Consider the following 20485-nt stretch of genomic DNA (forward strand, 5'->3'; position numbering starts at 1 on the left):
GGGAAAGTGGAGGAGAGCACTAATTGCTTGGAATTGTGGTTTTAGTAAAAGAATATGTTAAAACATTGTTTGCAAACTCTGCAATTGTGGGATAGGTGGGCCAGCAGTATTATCTATAGGAGGTGTGGTAGGCAGATTTTCTTCCAGAATCTGCTGGGAATACAAAGGTAAAAAGCCCAATTCTCCTCCTGCACCCCCTTCTCTGACCTCTCACTACTGCTGTGACACTCTAGCCCCTTTCACCATGTTCCTAATCATATCGTTACCTTCAATTACTTATAAGAGTATGAACTCTTTCTCCCATTAGAATGTAAACTCCCTATTCACTTTGTTATACAGCAAAAACTAACACTTCATTGTAAAGCAATTATACTCCAATAAAGATGTTTAAAAAAAAAAGAATATAAACTCCCTAAGGGCCAAGACCTGTGTCATCCTCTGCTGTATTCCCAGACACTAAACACTGCCTGAAACAAGACTCTCCAAAAGTATTTACAGTATTAAAGTAATTAATGAAAAAGAACAAAGTTTGACACACAAGCTTGACAAGGTAAACGCATAAACCAATATAACAGCACAAGTCATTGCTGTTCTGGTTAAATTTATTTTCAATTAATAATTGAATTAAAACAGAAAAAAAAAAAGTAAGCAGAAAATAATGACTCCATCTCACACGTATTAAGATGGCTATTAAAAAAACAACCAGAAAATAGCAAGTGTCTACAAGGATGTGAAGAAATCGGGACCCTTGTGCACTGTTGGTGAAAATGTAAAATGGCACAGCCACTGTGGAAAACAGTATGGTCATTCCTCAAAAATTTTAAAATAGAATTACCACATGCCCCAGCAATTCCACTTCTGGGTATACACTCGAAAAAATTGAAAAGAGGGATTCAAACAGATATTTATACATGTGTTCATAACAGCATTATTCACATCAGCCTAAAGGTGGAAGCAACCCAAGGGTCCATCAATAGATGAATGGATGAACAGAACGTTGTGTGAAACTTGAGGACATTATGCCAAGTGAAATAAGCCATCACATTATATGATTCCACTTGTATGGGGTTACTAAAGTAGTCAAATTCATAGAGACAGAAGGTAGAATAGTGGCTACCTAGGGCTGGGAGGGAGGCAGAATAGGGAAAGTCGAATGGGTGCAGAGTTTCAGTTTTGCAAGATGAAAAGAGTTTTGGAGATGAATGGTAGCGATGACTGCACAACAACCTGAAGTACTTACTACTATTGAATGGTTAAGATGATACATTTTATGCGTATTTTACCAATATTAAAAAAATTAAAAAAAAAAAAAAAAACGGTTACAATAACAATCCACATCAATCAAAACCAGTAGGGAAAGGAGAAACTCGGACTAGCCCAGCTTTAACACAACTCGACCACCAGGCTGCGGAAACAGGAAACCAACGGACGAGGCAAGGGCAGGCTTCCAGGGCTGTGCCCTGGGCGAGACTCCAGGAAAGCCGCCGGTTGAAGCGGGTCACCGGCCGCTTAGGCTGCCACTGCGCAAGCGCATATCGCGGCTACCACCGAGGCGCCTTTTAAACGTACCCGGAAGTGACGTCTGTAAAGCTGAGCCCGGCTCAGGGAGATCTGAACTCTTCGCGCAGTTGAGCGGTTCTGCGACTGTCGTCCTGGGGCCGCTATGAGCTGCACCATCGAGAAGATTCTGACAGACGCTAAGACTCTACTGGAGAGGCTGCGGGAGCACGATGCAGCCGCCGAGTCGCTAGTGGATCAATCAGCGGCGCTGCACCGGCGGGTGGCCGCTATGCGGGAGGCGGGGACAGCGCTTCCGGACCAGGTCAGGCAGAGGGTAGGGGTCCGTGCCCTCGGGTTCCGGGCACTTGAGGGGTGGAGGGTGAGGTAGAGTGGGCACTCGGCCTGGAATTTTGTCCTGGTCCAAGAGGGCGGTGGTGAGAACGTTCTGCGGGGTCGGGGCTGAGGATGCTGCCCTGAAGCTCTGCCTCCTGCCTATTAAGTTGCATCTGCGGCTGTTCTCTTTAATGCGCGATTAGTCTGTCTCTGTTTGTCCAGTATCAAGAGGATGCATCCGATATAAAGGACATGTCCAAATACAAACCTCACATTCTGCTGTCCCAAGAGAATACACAGATTAGAGACTTGCAGCAGGAAAACAGAGGTTGGTCAGGCCTTTTTGTGTAGTTATGATTTTTTCATATCCAGTAATATTTCATAAGTTCTTGCAAAACTGACAAACTGTTCACAAAAGCGCGCATTCTGTATGTATTTCCAAGTCAGAGAGGGGCATTGGTGGTTCAGTGGTAGAATTCTCGCCTCCCAAATCAGTACTTTTGATAGGAAAGTTAGCCTGTGCTCGCCCAGTGTCAGTAAAGTTTGTTACATTACCCTTTTCAAGGTCTTACTGATTTTTTATTTAAAGGCAGCTTATCAAAGAGGTGCTTAGTAGAGTTGAATTATTGCATGGCTTATTAGGTGTCCCAACATGGAGGCTTGCATAACAAGAGAATATCCTCAAGGACTTAAAATTTAATGTTTAAATATTAATTGAAATAAACATTAAAGCTAAGATTGAAGGTTTTTTTATGTTCCTTGTGCAAGGTGGAAGAGGTAAATCGTATCCTCGGGTGTATATTCTTGGGCTTGATGAATACATTATTAATGATAGTAGTATGAATAGTTATTTGTATATCAGTTTACAGAGGGCTTTCACGTGTATCATGCCATTGCATTCTCACATCTTCATTTTGAGGTAGACAAGCAAGGTTTTTATTATTACAAGGCAGATAAGAAATAGGCTCAGAGAGGTTAAATGATTTGCTTAAGAGTCGTAATCTAGTGACTCACAGAACTAAACTTAAACTCATGTCTTCTGAGGCCACATCCCGTGTTGTTTCTACCAGATTATGCTGCCACTGCCTAGAAAGATATTTTTCACATAGACCATAACTGTTGAGTTCTGTGGACTTAAACACTAATTTACAACTTTGGATTCATAATGTTACATGAAGTGTCATAAAATTCCAACTGTTTGAGTTTGGCTTTAGGACGTATCTCTCAGACATCACTGCCAAGTTATTTTATTTTTTTGATAGAGCTATGGGTTTCCTTGGAGGAACACCAGGATGCTTTGGAACTCATCATGAGCAAATACCGGAAACAGATGTTACAATTAATGGTTGCTAAAAAAGCAGTGGATGCTGAACCAGTCCTGAAAGCTCACCAGTCTCACTCTGCAGTAAGAAACTTTGATGAATACATTCTAAATGAATTGAAATCTTGAAATTGTTTTAGATTGTGTGTTTGCTTTTGAAGAAAAGTAAGCTTGTTTTCCTTTCATGTTTATCACATTTGCTGTAGGTTTTACTATAGCTTTGTAAAGATATGAATAGAAAGAAGGGGGTAAAGGGCTGCTCAGGGCCTTTTAGTTGAGTAAGACTAAAGTTCCTCCCCCCTTCACCAAGATCTCTTTTCAAGATGTTAATGAATGCTTAGTTAGCTCTTCCACCAAACAATGCCAGTTAGTGTTGAAGGTGCTCAGTAAATACTTGGGTAGTTATTATTGTACATTTCACTGGTCTGTAAGCTCCTTGGTTGTAAGGAGCATGAATTCATCTTTCATCCCTAACATAGTACTTGGCACATAGCAGGGGGTCAGTAAACTTTTATTAAACTGAACTACATAGCATCATACTATGTTGTTAGGAGAGAGAAGTATGGTTTAAAAAAAAAAGACATGGCATAGTTTCTATATTTTGGTTGCTTATGATTTAATTTGGGAGACTGAGTAATTGTTCTTAAGTTTGTAGAGTGCTTCAGAGTTGCCACTGTACATTCACAGGTACTATATCATTTAATCCTAGATTAATAGATTGACACCTCACTATTTACTGCAGTGGAATTTATGGAAGATATGTTTCATCTTAGATCCCACTTGAAGCATTTTAATGACTTCAGTTAACTAAAGTCATAGGGCACAGGGATATTTTAAATATGTGAATGGCTTACATCTGGACAAGATAATAATCTGTGGTCCAGAGGAGAAAACTTGATCCTTGAAGGAGACAGAGTTTAGCTTTTATGAAAAACTTGCTAAGAGATATGTCCAATGATAGAATAAGATACTTTGGAATATGGTAAGCTTCCTGCCAATAAAAGTATTCAAATTTAAGTTAAACAGCCATTTAGAGATAGTGTCCAGTATCCAATGGGTGGTTAGACTAGAACTGATCTTTTGAAAACAAATTATCTGTGAATATCACAAGATAACTTTATTATGGCTTTACCTCTGAGGACTTAGATTGTAGTGAAACTCCTTTGTAACCTCTGTACCACAGATTAAATGAACTTTTAACATCATAATGCACATGTTTTCATGAACTTCCTATCTGTAAAAAAGATGACTTTTTCACCTTTTTATTCTTAATATCCTCACAGGAAATTGAGAGTCAGATCGACAGAATCTGTGAAATGGGAGAAGTGATGAGGAAAGCAGTTCAAATGGATGATGATCAATTTTGTAAGATTCAGGAAAAACTAGCACAATTAGAGGTAAGATTGTTGGTACTTTAGGTTCACAATATTTTACGGAGATTTCAGACTCTGGAAGATATGCCATCACTGTATTATCACTGTTATGTACTGATGTTTCCTTTGTGGTCTGATTTAAAATTAAAATACATCCTCCATACCCTTTTCAAGAAAGGAAATGTAATCAGCAGCAAACAATGAAAATGCCAGCTGTGTATTAGCTAGAAATTGAGATATCATATTGAGAGGGTAGAGAGAGTGGAAGGGACAGATTACATGTGAGCTAAGGTGCCTCGTCTGCCATAAAAAGAGCTCAAATAGGCAATGTCTAAACTTGATGATCAGGAAATAGCAGTACCGGGCATATTATGTAGAATTATGGAAGTAAATACCAAAAGAAATAGATAAAAATACTAAAAATGGTTGCCTTTGGGAAACAAAGTCAAGGGACTGCAGTCTACTTTATAAGTCTTATAGTCTTGATTTTTTTTTAATTAATTTTTATTGGATAGTCTTGATTTTTTTTAAAAGCTATTTTCTGTAATATTTTGATTAAAAATGGGACTAATTTACAAAGAAAGGCCTGGGGTGTTAGTGTGCCCATAAAATTGTTAAGGAAAAGCTTTACAATAGATCGGCAGTCCCCAACTTTTTTGGCACCAGGGACTAGTTTCGTAGAAGACAATTTTTCCACAGACTGGGGGTGGGGATGGGGGGATGGTTCAGGCAGTAATGTGAGCGATAGGGAGTGGCAGATGAAGCTTCGCTTGCTCACCCGCCACTCACCTCCTGCTGTGCGGCCCGGTTCCTAACAGGCCGTGGACCAGAAGCCATCAGAGGCCCGGGGGTTGGGGACCCTTGCAATAGATGATTTGAATGTTTCTTATTACAAGATGCTGTCATGGGCCCTTTGAGAAATACTAGAGAGAAAAAGACAGGGTCCCTGCTCAGAGTCTAACGAAAGGAATAAGACTAGTAGTATTTTGGTATGAAATGGTATATAAATGCTAGGAGAGAGATACAGAGTATTGAGGGAAGCACTTTATATGGTACAAGGTTTAATGACCATGGGCTCTAACTCTCAGTGAAACCTGAAAATGCTGTGGCTTCCCAGAATTTCCTGCAGAGAGAATAAGGATGAAGAGTGCAAACTGCCCTACCTGGAAATCAAAGGGAGTGGCAAGGTCCCAATTAGGAGCTAGGAGTTAGGTAAAATGATAGAATGATCTTGTCTACGCCGTCCCTAATTTATCTCACTTATGGAAACAGCCTAAAGAAATGTGGGACAAATTTTACTTAATATTTTAAGTGGAAAAAACAGGGGCATTGGATTGAGACCCCAGCAATACCCCATCTAAGTTGTCTAAGTTTGGACAAGTTTTTGGACTTTTGTGGGCCAGTGTCCTCATCTCAAAGAGAACATGGATGTAGGCAACGGTACTTAGCCTACCTATTGTGAGATAATAGATGTAAGACACGCGTGTGATACCTGGCTGTGTGCCCAGTGATTCTTTTCCCCCTTTCCTTCCTTTCTCCAAAACCGTAGGACGTCTAGGAGAGAAGATTGAGCAGAGTGAAATTATTATTAGGAATTTGAAAGATAGAAGAAACAATACTAAAATTTGTGGGAACCATAAAAAGTTTGACAAGCAGTGAATTCCTCAAGTGGAGAGGGACCTTGTTTTTTTCTGTGTAGTCCTAACACGTGGCATGTGGAAATTACTCAGTAAATGTTTTTTAAATGAATAAATAAGTAGAATTTTAGGAAATTCTCAGTTCTTTTGTTTCCTTAAAACTTTTAAAATTAAAATAATATGCTTTCTGTTTCAGGCCCAAAACAATGTGTTCTGATGCAATTTGACAGTCAAAATACCTGAAATGAACATATACTTTTTTTTTCCAGCTTGAAAATAAGGAACTTCGAGAATTATTGTCCATCAGTAGTGAGTCTCTTCGGGTCAGGAAGGAAAACTCAATGGACACTGCTTCCCAAGCTATCAAATAATTCAACTTCTGAATGACGGCTAGAGATTGTTTATCGAGGAAGGAAGTTATTATCTCTCTATTCGAGTATTGTCCATTCAGTGTCTTCCCTCAGACTTGATTTAACGTTGATTAAATGTATCAAGTGGCAGTTTAGAATTCGCAGTCAAAAGTGGCTGTCCACGAAACAGTTTTGGGGTATGTTAGTGAAAATACTCACTAAAATACACTGAGTTTCACCATTCCTTTCTCTAAGAGACTACTTTTAATTTTCATTTCTGGGACCTCAATTTATATGAACTGTTTTCAGTTCATTTTTGTTCTTTCATATCTCTGAAACTTAGAGCATTTTATTATAAACCAGCAATTTTATTTTATATAGGATTGTAAATTGCAATTCTTAAAAAATTTAAAAAGATTAGCTTTTTCAATATATTTGGCATAAACCTGGATTTGTTTCCATTTGAGAAAAATAATTCAATTCCACAGAAGTAGATTGGCAGATTCTCTAATTTGTAATGTCATTCACCTTTTTTGATGTTTTAAGTCTCTCTGGTGCTAAGAGTTGACACTTTATGGCCTGGTGTCTTTACTCTTAATTTGAGAGAACCTATTGCTAGTCCCTGGGAAACATACTTGAAAATAAGTCAACTGTTTTTTTACTAGTGGTAGGATAATCATCGTATTGTTCAAAGAATGCTGAAAAATTTGTCCTGTGTGTGTTTACACACACATGTGCTCTTAGTTCAGATGCTAAAAGTAACTTTTATTTATTCTATTAGATGTTAGTAGTCAATTTTTCAATTTTGTCCTACTAGGAAATCTTCAGCTTGGGTAGTTTACCCAGTGTGAAGAAGATATAATTGGTTTATTCACATCATAGTTCTTAGGTACTACATTCTACAGTTTATATATAACTTTCATTTATAATTAAGAACCATCACTTACTTGGATGTCTTTCATTACTAGTACTAGTAGTTGGCTTTCTTTTTAGATCCATTTTTCACAGGAAGCAAAGTTTTATCACTTAATGAGAGTTTATTACATTCATAGAAGCTGTGTTGAGATTCAAATGCTAAGTGGTCAGCTAGGCCCACTCATCATTTCATTCCCCCATCTCAGTTTACTCACATTTCAAACTTATAAATTACTTCATGTAATACTATCAATTTAGGTTTGCCCAAAAATAATTGAAATAATGAATGCTAAACCTATCAATATTTCCCAGTAACCATAAGCACTATACTGCATGGGAGAGACACATCATTAGAAAGAGTTTTTTGTTAGTGCTTTGTGTGGTGTAACCTTTTTTTTGCACAGCCATAAAGAATTAACTCCAAATAAAACAACAGAATTTCTCCATGATATCCTAAGAGCATCTGATCCCAGTAATACCAAAGGACTTTGCCTAAAATGGTAGGCTGTAATGAATCGGTATATGTCATTTTTGAATTTGTCAAATTTCTATTCAGAATCCTGCGAACAATTTCCACCCGAAGTGTGGACGTTTTTATCTCATTTCCTAAGAGTATGTAAACTTTTAGTCTAGCCATTTGCCTTGCAGTATATGTCCTAAGTGCCACTCTGTGTTCCACAGTTCCATTCAGGAGGCAGGTACCCTATACCATTGGTCAGCTGCCATGGCCAGTTTTCAGTGAAAATGATAAGGTAATCAAATGGCCCATTAAACTATAACATGGTGTCCCTTTATCTACTTTATGTTCCTTTAGAGTTGTTTGTAAAGTTCTTTACATCTCAGATATCAGGATAAATCTAAATGTTAACTTTTCCCCCTGGTAAATCAAAAGCTTGAAGCATGAGCCTCAAGAATTCTTAGCACCCTATATAATGTGAATTCTAGCTGGTGTTAATACTATGAAAATAGTGTGTAGTTAGAAAATTGAAGGGGAGAAGGAATGTTCTTGACTTTGGTCTGAATGGGTATGAAAGTTTATTTTGCAGTGGATGATGGAACTTGACTGATGTGCAAAATTTTAGTACAAACTTTTCTAATAAAAATCTCATTTTGAGAATATCAGCTAATTTTACTCAGTAATGAGTCTAATTATAGGAAGTGCAAGAGTTTATTTTTCACTTATATAGCAACCTATCAGGTACACAGGGTTTTTCATAAATACTCTCTAATTATCACATTGTAGTTCAGATAACTATAAATAGTTGTTTCTGAAATGGTTTTAGAGGTTTCCTCATGGTTAGAAATCATAAGTTACATGATTACAGGTCAAAGTATAAAATTAAAACTCTTTGGAAGTATCTTGGAAAAATGCGTAAATATTATTGATACCTACCTTTATTACCTTATATTAATACCTTATGCATAATTTGATTCAAACATTGAAGATCTATTTCAGTGTTCCTCAAAATGTGGTTCACTGACCTACTACAATAGAAGTTTGGGGATGGAATCTAGGAATTTGTATTTTAATAATCATCCCAGATAACTTCTAAGGACACTAGTTTCAGACTGTCTAGTTTACTATGTTAGGCACTTGATTTGGAGTTATGAATTTTAAAAAGCAGGGGGGAGGCGTTGACAGTGTTTTTGAAGAAAAATCTGGTAGGAGAGGCAAACAATGTGATAAATCCAATATAAGGATGTATAGAGTACAGAGGAGGGACTATTTACAACTTGAGAATCCAATAGAGACAAAATGAGTAGAACTAGAAAGCTCAGTGCTTTCTAGTTATTATATAATCTCCATTTCAACTGTACCTCATTTTACAGATACTCAGGCACGAGGAGGTTGTTATTATTCCAAACTGAAACCAAGATTCAAACCCAGACTTAAACATATTCTTAACCATTAAGTTAAGATTCCTTTAAATGCCAAATACTATTCAGAGTTCAAGTGGTTCTTGAGAGGAAAATCTATTTTATTAATGGTGCAAAAGATACACCACAGCCCATATATTAGAAAATATCACGAATTTAATAAATGGAGTCTTAAGGAATGAGACATAATTGTCATCTGTTTTTTAGAGCGGTGTAGCTGAGAGTATGTGCGTGCAACTGAAAAGAGCAATGCTTAGGGCTTCCCTGGTGGCGCAGTGGTTGAGAGTCCGCCTGCCGATGCAGGGGACACAGGTTCGTGCCCCGGTCCGGGAAGATCCCACATGCCGCGGAGCGGCTGGGCTCGTGAGCCATGGCCGCTGAGCCTGCACATCCGGAGCCTGTGCTCCACAATGGAAGAGGCCACAACAGTGAGAGGCCCGCGTACCACAAAAAAAAAAAAAAAAAAGAACAATGCTTAATCAGTGCTTAACAATCCTTACTGTTGATACATACAGGAAAGGGTGCAGTTCTGTCTTTCAAATCTGTCTCCTTAGCGTGTTGTTTTTCAGCCTTCACGCAATTTTCTTGTTGCAAGAAGGTTGCTGCTCTGCCAGAAGTCATGTCCATGTTTGAAGGCAGAAAAAAAAGGGAAATGTCGTATGCCAGCTATATGTATTCTCTTTTATGAGGAAAAGCAACGCTTTCCCAGAAATCCAGACAGACTTCCCTTTGTCATTTGCCTGACCTGTTACATGGTCACTTCTAGCAGCAAAGGAGGCTGGGGACATAGCTGCCGCAAATAAAATCAGTATTCTATTAGCAAAGAGGAAACAGTATTGGTAAAGCAGCTAACAATGTCTGACACAAGTCCTCTTACACTGAATAGTTTTTAACAAGTGTAAGCATTAGCCAAAGGAGTGTGTTGGTGTTGAGTGGCCAAGGAATGGGCTGCAGAAGACATCTGACATTTCTTTTTAGTCTGCCCATTATCCTAACTCCTATACTATAGTTAGGGAACCCATCACCTAATGAGGCAGAGCCTTCCTCCCTCCTAAAAAATTTGAAAGTGTCAGATGTTTTCCCAGCCAATTTGCAGCCAGTGTAGATACCTCTGCCTTAAAAGTTAGTGATACAAAGAAGCAGGGAACTATGCTGAATTCTTTGAATAAAGGCAGTGACTACAACACTGGCTACTACATCCACCTCCACAGAATGAGAAGCAAGTGGCTGTACTGACAACATTCAGTATCCAGTGTCAGCAAAGTCAATGGTGTAAGCTGCAGTGTCTCCGCCCCAGTGGACACAGTGGGGTCTTCACTGAAGCAATTATCTGAAGTGATTATAGAGGTTGTATAGCCTCTAATTCTGGTTTTCTGGCTATCCAGAGATCCTGAGGATTACCTGAGGATTATTAGCTTTTAATAAAATCACTTTTTGTTAAAATTAACCTGAATTGACTATAATTAAGAACGCTGACTGATAAAATAAGCATAGTTTAAAAAGCAACAATGCAAATATAAATTTTGTCAACACATTATGCATAATTTTGCCCTTATGTTTTAATGTAATTTTTGACATAAAAAGATGTGACATGCAAATAAATTATCAAGCATAATAATTCATCACCTAATTTAAAAAACAGAACATTACCCATATGTTACATTTATTTATTTGTGCTCCTCTCCTGTCTCTACCCCTCTGCTCCCTCTTTTTAATAGTTTTATCACATGAGAAAAGACCTAAAATATGTGTATAACACTAAAGTGACATTTTTTAGTTTTGCTCCTTTTTGAGCTCTATGAAAGTGGTATTAGACTGTATAGTAGTCTATGGGGATTTGATTTTTTTCACTCTTCATTATGTTTCTAAGATTCATTGTGTTGTACATAGTTGTCATTCATTTTCATTGATGTACTAGATTTCATCATGTGACTACAGTATATTGTTAAGAGATACATACATATAAAATAATAAAATTATACATTTTTTTAAAAATCCTTGCTAATATCTGACTCCTAATTTTTAATTCTTCCTCCATCTACCTCAATGATATTAGACACGTTTCACTATAAGCAGTTGTATTTCGTATCCTGCAGTTATTTCACTTGCAGTTGTCTCATGGCAACTTTCAAAGTGAATTAAGGACTATTATCCACTAATATTCATAGTGGAAAGCTGATGATGCTGCTTCTTTTGTCACTCTCCAAGAATGCCTAAGAGAAAGTGGAACCTTCAGAGCTTCGATGAACTACAATTCACTCAACACTTCGTCTAGCCTCCTAGAAATGGATTTCTGTATGTTATTGATCCTAAGATTCATCTTTATTTCATACTTTAAAGTCTCTGAAATTGAGATATGTCTTATACATGTAGGGGTGGTCATCTAGTTGATTCTAAGCATAAGAAAATTGGTTTGCATTCCTGGTGGTGTGACTGGATAAAGTCAAGTTCTTGATATTTCAGTCAACAAACTAAGGACCATTTGAGAAAGGAATGGGGGTTTAGCTGTTTTCTGTGAACTTTCCATTAGCACTTACTGTAAAATCAGGAGTGCCAGCATAAGAATTTGGAGTATGGCTGTATTCATTTTCTATTGCTATGTAACAAATCACCACAAATTTAGCAGTTTAAAGCAACACCTATTTAATATCTTACAGTTCTGTAAGTCACAGGTCCATGCAGGGCTCAGCTGGGTTTTCTCAGGATCTCACAAGGCGGAAGTCAAGGTATCATCCGAGGCTAGCATCTCGTCTAAGGCTCTGGGCCCTCTCCCATACTCACGTGGTTGTTGGCAAAATTCATTTCCTTGCAGGTGTAGAACTCACAGGAGATCATCTCTGACTTCCCTTGCGTTCTACCTCTAGACTCCCTTTTAAGAGCTCATCTGGGGACTTCCCTGGTGGTCCAATGGTTAAGACTCTGTGCTCCCAATGCAGGGGTCACAGGTTCGATCCCTGGTCGGGGAGCTAGGATCCCACATGCTGCCGGTATGGCCAAGATAAAGTCTCCAGCCACTGAGGGGGAAGAAAAAGAAAAAGAGAGAGAGAGACAGAGAGAGAGAGAGAGAGAGAGAGAGAGAGAGAGCTCACCTGATTAGGTTAGGCCCACACAGAATAAGCTCCCTCTTGATTAACCCAACTGATTAGATATCTTAATTATATCTGCAATGATCCCTTTTGCCATTGACGAGATGTAAGTGATATCCTCTAAGATCTACAAGCCCAGCCCACGCTCAAAAGGAAGGAATTATACATGGCAAGTGTACCAGGTGATAGGAATCTTGGTGATCATCTTAAAATTCTGCCTACCACAGTGGCTTTTGGCAGCTTGGAATAAAATCCTGGAGACAACAATGAAACACTCAGGAAATTCTGCATTACCAGTATTCTTGGTGGCCCAAGAATACTTCTGTGTGGAAAAACCTGCACATCTATGAGACAAAAAAGAGATTTATTAGCAAGATCCACCAATGCGTGCTAAAATAAGTGGACTAAAGTTCAAACAGAAAAAGGATATTTGCATAGTCTCTGTATCAGTTTCCCAGAGTTGCCATAACAAATTACCACAAACTGGATGGCTTAAAACAACAGAAATCTATTCTCTCACAGTTCTGGAGGCTGGAGGTCTGAAATCATGGTGTTGGCAGGTCGGTTCTTTCTGGAGGCTCTGAGGAAGAATGTGTTCCATGCCCCTTTTCTAGCTTCTGACAATTCCTGGCATTCCTTGACTTCCATATGCATCATTGCAATCTCTGCCTTCTCAGTCTTCACATGGCGTTCTCCTTATATGTCTCTGTGTCCAAATTTACCTCTTCTAAGGACACTGATGGTTGGATTAGGGTTTACCCTAGTCCAGTATGACCTCATTTCAACTTGATTATATCTGCAAAGATCCTATTTTCAAATAAGGCCACATTCTGAGGTTCTGGGTAGACATGAATTTTGACAGGACACTGTTCAATCAAGTATGGTCTCAAAGTATCTCCACCACAATATTTAATTATTATAAAGGGAAAAACAGTAATTTTACCATGAAGAATCCTGGCAGACAACACTGACCAATTGATTAGGTAAACATCACTAATAATACTTTTCAACATCATATAAGCCCTGATACAATGCAATGACAAGGGTACATGACCTCTGTAACATTCTTCCAAATAATGCATAACCTCAATCTAATCAAGAGAAACATCAGACAAAACTGAATTAAGGGAGGTTTACAAAATAACTGACCAATATTTTCCAAAGTATCTAGGTCATGAAAGACAAGGAAAAGCTGAGGAACTGTCATAGGATAGAGGAAACTAAGGAGACATAGTATTAAATGTAGGATGGGATCCTGGATTTGATTCTAGGAGAGAAAATGGATATTAGAGAAAAAACTGGTGAAACCCGAATTAATTTTGTAGTTAATATTATTGGGTCAATGTTGATTTCCTACTTTTGAAAATTGTTCTATGGTGAGGTAAGATTAACATAATAGAAAACTGGGTGAAGGGTTTATGGGAACTTTCTGTGCTGTATTTCTAATTCTTTTGTAAGCCTAAAATTATCTCAGAACAAATATGCATTCCCCTGATTACTAATGAGGCTGAGCATAATTTCAAATGTTTATTTGCCTATACAGAGATTTTTTTAATATAGACATTCAAGTCTTTCCTCCATTTTCCTTTTCTTTGATTTTTTTCTTATCGATTGATATGTATTAATTTACTATACATTCATGATAATACATTGTCAGTTTTATATGTTGCAAATATATATTCTCCTAGTCTGTTGGTTTTTTATTTTTTTATGGTGCCTCTTGATGTATGGCATTTTCAAAATATGTTCAGGGACTTCCCTGGTGGCGCAGTGGTTAAGAATCCGCCTGCCAATGCAGGGGACAATGGTTCGAGCCCTGGTCTGGGAAGATCCCACATACCACGGAGCAACTAAGCCCATGCACCACAACTACTGAGCCTGCGCTCTAGAACCCGCGAGCCACAACTACTGAGCCTGCACACCTAGAGCCCGTGCTCTGCAACAAGAGAAGCCACTGCAATGAGAAGCCCACGCACTGCAACGAAGAGCAGCCCCCAATCGCCACAACTAGAGAAAGCCCGCACGCAGCAACAAAGACCCAACACAGCCATAAATAAATTTTATAAAAAATAAAAACATATTCAAATTTATTACTAAAAAGAAAGAGATTCAGAAGAGTTGGACTAGTAAAGAAGTTTTAGGAATACCTTAACTAATTTACTTTGCTTTTTTTTTTGCTTTATATACACACAAGTGTGACATAATTTTAAAAAACTAGGTCTAAATTAGTTTAAAAGGGCTCTTTTAATAAATATAAAATTCTAAGTAATAAAAGTATTATGTCATAGTGTGTTGCTTTTTTTTTTTTTGGCTGTGCCAGCACGGCTTGCAGAATCTTAGTTCCCCAACCAGTGATGGAACCCATGCCCCCTGCAATGGAAGCACGGACTCCTAACCACTGGACCGCCAAGGAACTCCCTATGTCACAGTGAAAATGGCAACATTTTCTTCTTGCTGGTACATAAATAATGATGTATCACACAGTCAATACTGTCTTAGATTTAATTAAATAAGTATAACTCATTCATTCAATGAACATTTATTAAGTACTTACTGTTATCTCAGTCACTATCCTAGGTTTAGAGGATACAATGATGAACCAGAGAACTGAAGCTTACATTATTGTTCAGGAAGTAGGGCAATGAAAAATTAAATTCATAAATGTGTTAATTTTGGATAAAAACACATATTATAAAGACAATAAAACAAGCTAATATTGTTAAGGAGAGCAATGGTAATAGTGGGTACTTTTACTTTAGAAAAGATCTTTGTGAGGTGGTAACATTTGGGCTGAAACCTGAGTGATAAGAAAGTGCCAAATATCTGATGATTTGGGGAAAGAGCATTCCAGGCAGAGGCAAGAGTAAAGGCAAGGATTCTGAAGTAGGAAAAACTTTGCAATGTTGGTGGCAGTGGATTGAAACACAGTGAACCAGGGGTTAGACTTAGCAGAGACTAGGTCATTTAGGGCCTTGTACTATAGATCATTGTAAAAGAGTTTGGACTTTATTCTAAATACAATTGGTTTTATTTTTAATTAAGCTTGAAATAGGCTTTGCTCCATGCTTCTCTCTGGCTGATTCCCAAAGCTAAAATGTTATGGTGATTACTTTTAGTGCAGCAGCTTAGCATGTCCACCTAATTCTTCCGTTCAGTGCAATGTTGACATTTTAAAGAGAAGCATTATAGGGCTTACCTGGCGGCGCAGTGGTTAAGAATCCACCTCCCATTGCAGGAGACATGGGTTCGAGCCCTGGTCCGGGAAGGTCCCACATGCCGCGGAGCAACTAAACCCGTGTGCCACAACTACTGAGCCTGTGTTCTAGAGCCCGCGAGCCACAACTACTGAGCCTGTGTGCCTAGAGCCCATGCTCTGCGACAAGAGAAGCCACCGCAATGAGAAGCCTGCATACCACAATGAAGAGTAGCCCCCCACTCGCCACAACTACAGAAAAGCCCGCGTGCAACAACGAAGACCCAATGCAGCCAAAAATAAATAAATTCATTTTTTTTAAAAAAGGGAAGCATTATATAAAGCTTCTGCCTTATTTTTATTTAAATTCTAATATTTTATTACATAATTGTTATGCTTACATATTCTCATTTAAACAATCATTTTAACTGTTTGGGGGCTTGCTAAGGAATAAAAAGTTTTGGATTGTGGGGTTCTAGGGTTAAATCTTATTTACATTCTTTTGGAAGTAATATTCTTTATGAGAGTTTTTGCTCTAACTTGTGTTTTCCTGTTCTGATATCTTGAATGTGGATTCCTTTACCATCCACTATTACCATAATTTTATAAAGGAAGTTCTCATTAACTTCCCTAGCTAGGAAAGACACAATGTCAGAATAAAAACGGTGCTTAAAGACTTCCCTGGCGGTCCAATGGTTAGTATTCCGTGCTTCCATTGCAGGGAGCACAGGTTCGATCCCTGGTCCAGGAACTAAGATCCTGCATGCCATATGGCATGGCCAAAAAAAAGAAAAAAACAAAACAGTCCTTAAATCTTGAATCAATTTAGCCTTACTTAAAAGAAGTCTCTACGTTGATCTAATTTTTCTCATTTCACAGACAACTGACAAAAATCTCATCCATTGCTGCTCAAGAAAACCTTATAAATGCATAAAGGATGCTTACTTTTTAAAAAATTTATTTTATTTATTTTGGCTGCGTTGGGTCTTCGTTGCTGTGCACGGGCTTTCTCTAGTTGCAGCAAGCGGGGGCTACTCTTCCTTGCGGTATGCAGGCTTCTCACTGCGGTGGCTTCTCTCATGGAGCACGCGCTCTAGGAGCGTGGGCTTCAGTAGTTGTGGCTCGCGGGCTCTAGAGCACAGGCTCAGCAGTTGTGGTGCACGGGCTTAGTTGCTCCGCGGCATGTGGGATCTTCCCGGCCGAGGGCTCAAATCCGTGTCCCCTGCATTGGCAGGCGGATTCTAACCACTGTGCCACAGGGAAGCCCAGAATGCTTGCTTTTGATTCTCAAATAGACTCCAGAGAAATGTGCTTATTGATAATGGTAGAGGAAAAAAAACCCACAACTATAGTCAATCTCATTGTCTATGTTTCTCGAAAGAAAAATTAGTATGATAAATAACCAAAAATATATGCAACTTTTAAACTCTGATTATTATTCCTTAATGGAGTAAATATATTCCCCAAATCCATGATTACCCTATTGTTATAGGAAATGGTTTCCCAAGTGACTTCACAAGCTTCTGCTTTAATTAACTTCAGTTTAAAAAATAAACATAAAAATATAACTACATTTTGGGGTATTTTTAATTTGACTTCAAAATTACTCTGAAAAAATATTATTGCCTTAAAATGTGATCTCCTAAGAATGAAACCTACCTCTACCTAAAAATGAAACCTATGAGTGGTAATTGTAGAAAGACAAAATCATTTAAACTAGTGAATTACTCCATCTTTTACTTTAATGCATTGGAAGCTAAAATGTATGCTTCTGGATTGATACACATTTGCATTTTGTGTTAAGTGTAATTTGATACTAATGGACCAAGGAGGAATTTAAAGGCAATTGAGACATAGAATGAGGATGATAAAACAGTTACATGGTTTAAGAAGGTCTTCAGAAGCTATGTATGATGGTAGAAATTGAGACCTTTATTCTTATTAATAGGACTTGTATTTATAGAATTTACTGAGACTATTATTTTTTACATTTCTCATTGCTGTGATATTTGAGAATGTGTGCTCTTAGACCTAATTCTACTTTTAGCCCAGCTTCACATGACCTTATTTCTAGTGCAAGAGCCAGGGCAGTTCCTCTGTAACACTAGATTAGAATATCCAAACGAGATCTATTGCTGGGGAGGAGAAATCTTAATTTAAGATTTGGACAGAGGAAACAAAACAGCTAGGTTGACATATTTACATTCCATACTTCCCAGCAGAACACTCCACTTTCTAACAACTTCTTACATTGTTGTTCAGTGCTATTCATTCAACAAGCTTTTGAGGGTTGTCTATGCCAGGCACTCAGGAAAGAGCGATGCAAAGATGAATGTCACAGGCAGGCCCTGTCCTAAAGAATCACTAGCTAGTATAAACTAATAATTACAATAGAGTGAGCTATGAAAGCGCTGGAAATGAAGCAAATATCTGTGCCTGGGAAAGCGTGGGAAGGCATCAAAAAGAAGAGGCAGCTTGGAGGTGGTATGGGATTAGACCAATAGCAACAGAGGTGGAAAGAAAAATCTTTGAACATCAGAAGATACTACCTCCTCTTATAATTCAAGATGATTTGCTCAGAAATGAGCTGTGCACCTTTCCTTCATTGCAGTTATTTCAATGTGTATGTTCAGATTTTGGTTTTGTGATTATTGAATGATGCTAGACTGAAAGTTCCTTGAGGACAGAACCATGACCGTTTGTCTTTACTATAGTATACACCCCAGTGACGACGCATACAAGATGCCAGACAAATAAGTGTTGAAGGGGAAAATAAAGTGGTGGGAGAGTTCTCAGGAGCGTTGACTGGTCATTTTTTATCCAATATTGTCAAGTGAGAGAGCCACAGAATCTGTGAAAGAGCATTCCTCTCACCAGAGGGGACTGCTCTATCGTTTGGCAAGGTATAATTCGTTGAACTTTTCTGGGGCCAGAATTAACCATTTTCCTCCTTCCCTCTTTCCCTGTGGGATGAGTCATCCATTTGCCCTGATTTCAACCTTTTGGTTACTGATTCACCCCTTTGATTACCTGATACACTATGTAGATCTTCTGTTAACTAAAAAGGTCAGTTGAAGGAGTTTGTTTTTTAATGATTAGGCTACCTTGCTCACTCTTGTCTGTCTGTTGCAAGCAACACAGTTTGTGGGAAACAAAGTTCTCACGTATGGCATTCAAATTACCTTGCTTAAAGCCTAACTCTATATTAAATAAAAGTCCAGTCTAAGGTAGCGGACAAGAGAAAGAAGGCTTGCACTGTGAATAAAGAGGAACTGGGGTTTGAGGAACTTCCGGATTATCGCTGAGAAAAGAGAAATCCTTTATATTACATTCCTGATATGCCCTCCTAATTGTTTGTCTTCAAGGTTTATCCTGGTCTCGGGGCCTAAAACATTCAGGTTTGCAAAGATCAGAGACGCCGAAAGTCACCCGCCACCCCGCCCCGTGCGTCCCAGCGGAGTCAGCAAACACAGAGATTGCTTCCGGCAGCTCACGGAGGAGGGGAACTAAGGGAACGTAGACACCACCTCGGTTGTGGTTAAGCGCAGCGAACTGGCCGGCGTCACTCAGCCCTCGTGCGCAGGCGTACTAAGGGTACGCTCCCCCCCTTCCTATGCACGCGCTCGAAGCCCGCAACTCTCGCGAGAGAAGCGAGATTTATTCCTACGTACCGGGCCGTGCTGCTTATGGCGGCGCTGGAGAGGGGGCGCTGAGCTGTTGGGGTGAGTACGACCTCAGGGTCCAACTGGGGGTAGCAAGAAGCCACGTTAAGGGCAGATGAGAGGACCAAGACAAACGGGAGAGACTTCTGAGGCAGGGTGGGCACTCCTAGAGCTTCGGGTAGAGACGATCTCACCCTGAGTCCCTGCCCCGGGCTTTTCCACCCGGCTCCCGTTCAACTGTTTAGGCCTCACATCAGGCTGCAGAGCAGAAGCGAAGAGTCTAGGCCAGGCGGTCGCGCGTTGTGGTGGTGGTGGTGACTAAAGTGGGGGGAGGGAGCGAAAATGGAGGCTCCGACCGCAGCCAAGATGGAGGCAGGGGTGCGGGGCTCGGGCGCGGAGGCTGCTGGGAGTTGTAGTCTGGCTGCTTCTTCCTCTGCGGCTTGGTGGGGGAAAGGAGAACTACAAGTCCCGGCGGGCGGGGCGAGGGAGTGGTGGCGCGGTCCTTTGTGTGAGACTGGAAGAGCTGGAGGCATAGGAGAGGGGCCTATTCTGACTCTGAACCCTGTGGTATCTTGGCCATCACCTGCTTGGATCTGACTACGAGTACCAGAGCGCAGTGCGGCAATGGCGCTTCCTTTGTGTATGGACTGAGACCCCGCTCCATCTAACTGCTTAGAGACACCTCCTTTTCTCGGCACATCTGGCACGGTAGTGCGGCCGAATTGTCATCCTTACTTCCATTCACCTAGAGCTGTTTATCTTGGGTCTCAACACCCAACCTTCCCGTCTAGTCCTCCCCTTCGGCTTCTTGAGGAAGAGAACCAGCCCCTAAACTTAGGCACATGGCTCTCACCCTTCTAATCGTGGTGTTAGGGCGAACTCGGTGAGAACTCAGTGGAGTTCTCCTTACTCCCCCTCTGGTTCTTATAGTGTAAGAGCCCGGCCCATATTGTGCAATGAAAGGCATGGCTTCGTCATTCTGTGTAGAATTAGTTTTTTAGAGCCCTGGTCGTAGACACTTTAGAGGTTCTTACCATCCGCTGTATCATAAGTAGGAACTCTTAGTGCTACGGTTCTTTTTGCTTTAAGGTTTTCCTTTAGAAACACCCAGTAGCTCCTCTCTTGCCTGACAAGTGAGGCAGGGAACCCTCTCTAAAAACAGCCTTCAATCCGCAAATACAAAAGCTGAACGTTGTTTGAGGTAATTTCCTTGTTTTGCACCTAAAATGAGCGCAAG

The 20485-nt window shown here is 39.6% G+C and overlaps 2 protein-coding genes across 4 annotated transcripts in view; both read left to right on the plus strand.

Annotated features, from left to right (window-relative positions):
- Positions 1-1571: 1571 nt before the first annotated feature.
- Positions 1572-7293, plus strand: SIKE1 (suppressor of IKBKE 1). 2 transcript variants are annotated; one of them, XM_029230532.1, is made up of 5 exons: positions 1572-1822; positions 2056-2161; positions 3096-3238; positions 4438-4551; positions 6434-7293. In XM_029230532.1, exons 1-5 carry the CDS (start codon positions 1664-1666, stop codon positions 6533-6535), a joined length of 624 nt encoding a protein of 207 aa, XP_029086365.1. In that variant the 5' UTR covers positions 1572-1663; the 3' UTR covers positions 6536-7293. The 2 variants fall into 2 exon arrangements, with proteins under 2 accessions (XP_029086365.1, XP_029086366.1); XM_029230533.1 differs by lacking the exon at positions 6434-7293 and adding an exon at positions 6077-6271 and having other exon boundaries at positions 1596-1822.
- Positions 7294-19185: 11892 nt separating this feature from the next.
- CSDE1 (cold shock domain containing E1) overlaps positions 19186-20485 on the plus strand; it is a 36802-nt gene continuing 35502 nt past the window's right edge. Inside the window, exon 1 of one of the 2 annotated variants that reach the window (XM_029227387.1) lies at positions 19186-19308. The gene's annotated coding sequence lies outside the window, so the exon portion shown is untranslated. The remainder of the gene's footprint in view (positions 19309-20485) is intronic. The other variant, XM_029227386.1, reaches the window with a different exon arrangement.

Source organism: Monodon monoceros, unplaced genomic scaffold (assembly GCF_005190385.1).
Source record: "Monodon monoceros isolate NGI ecotype Baffin Bay Population unplaced genomic scaffold, NGI_Narwhal_1 Super_Scaffold_18, whole genome shotgun sequence".
NCBI lineage: Eukaryota > Metazoa > Chordata > Mammalia > Artiodactyla > Monodontidae > Monodon > Monodon monoceros.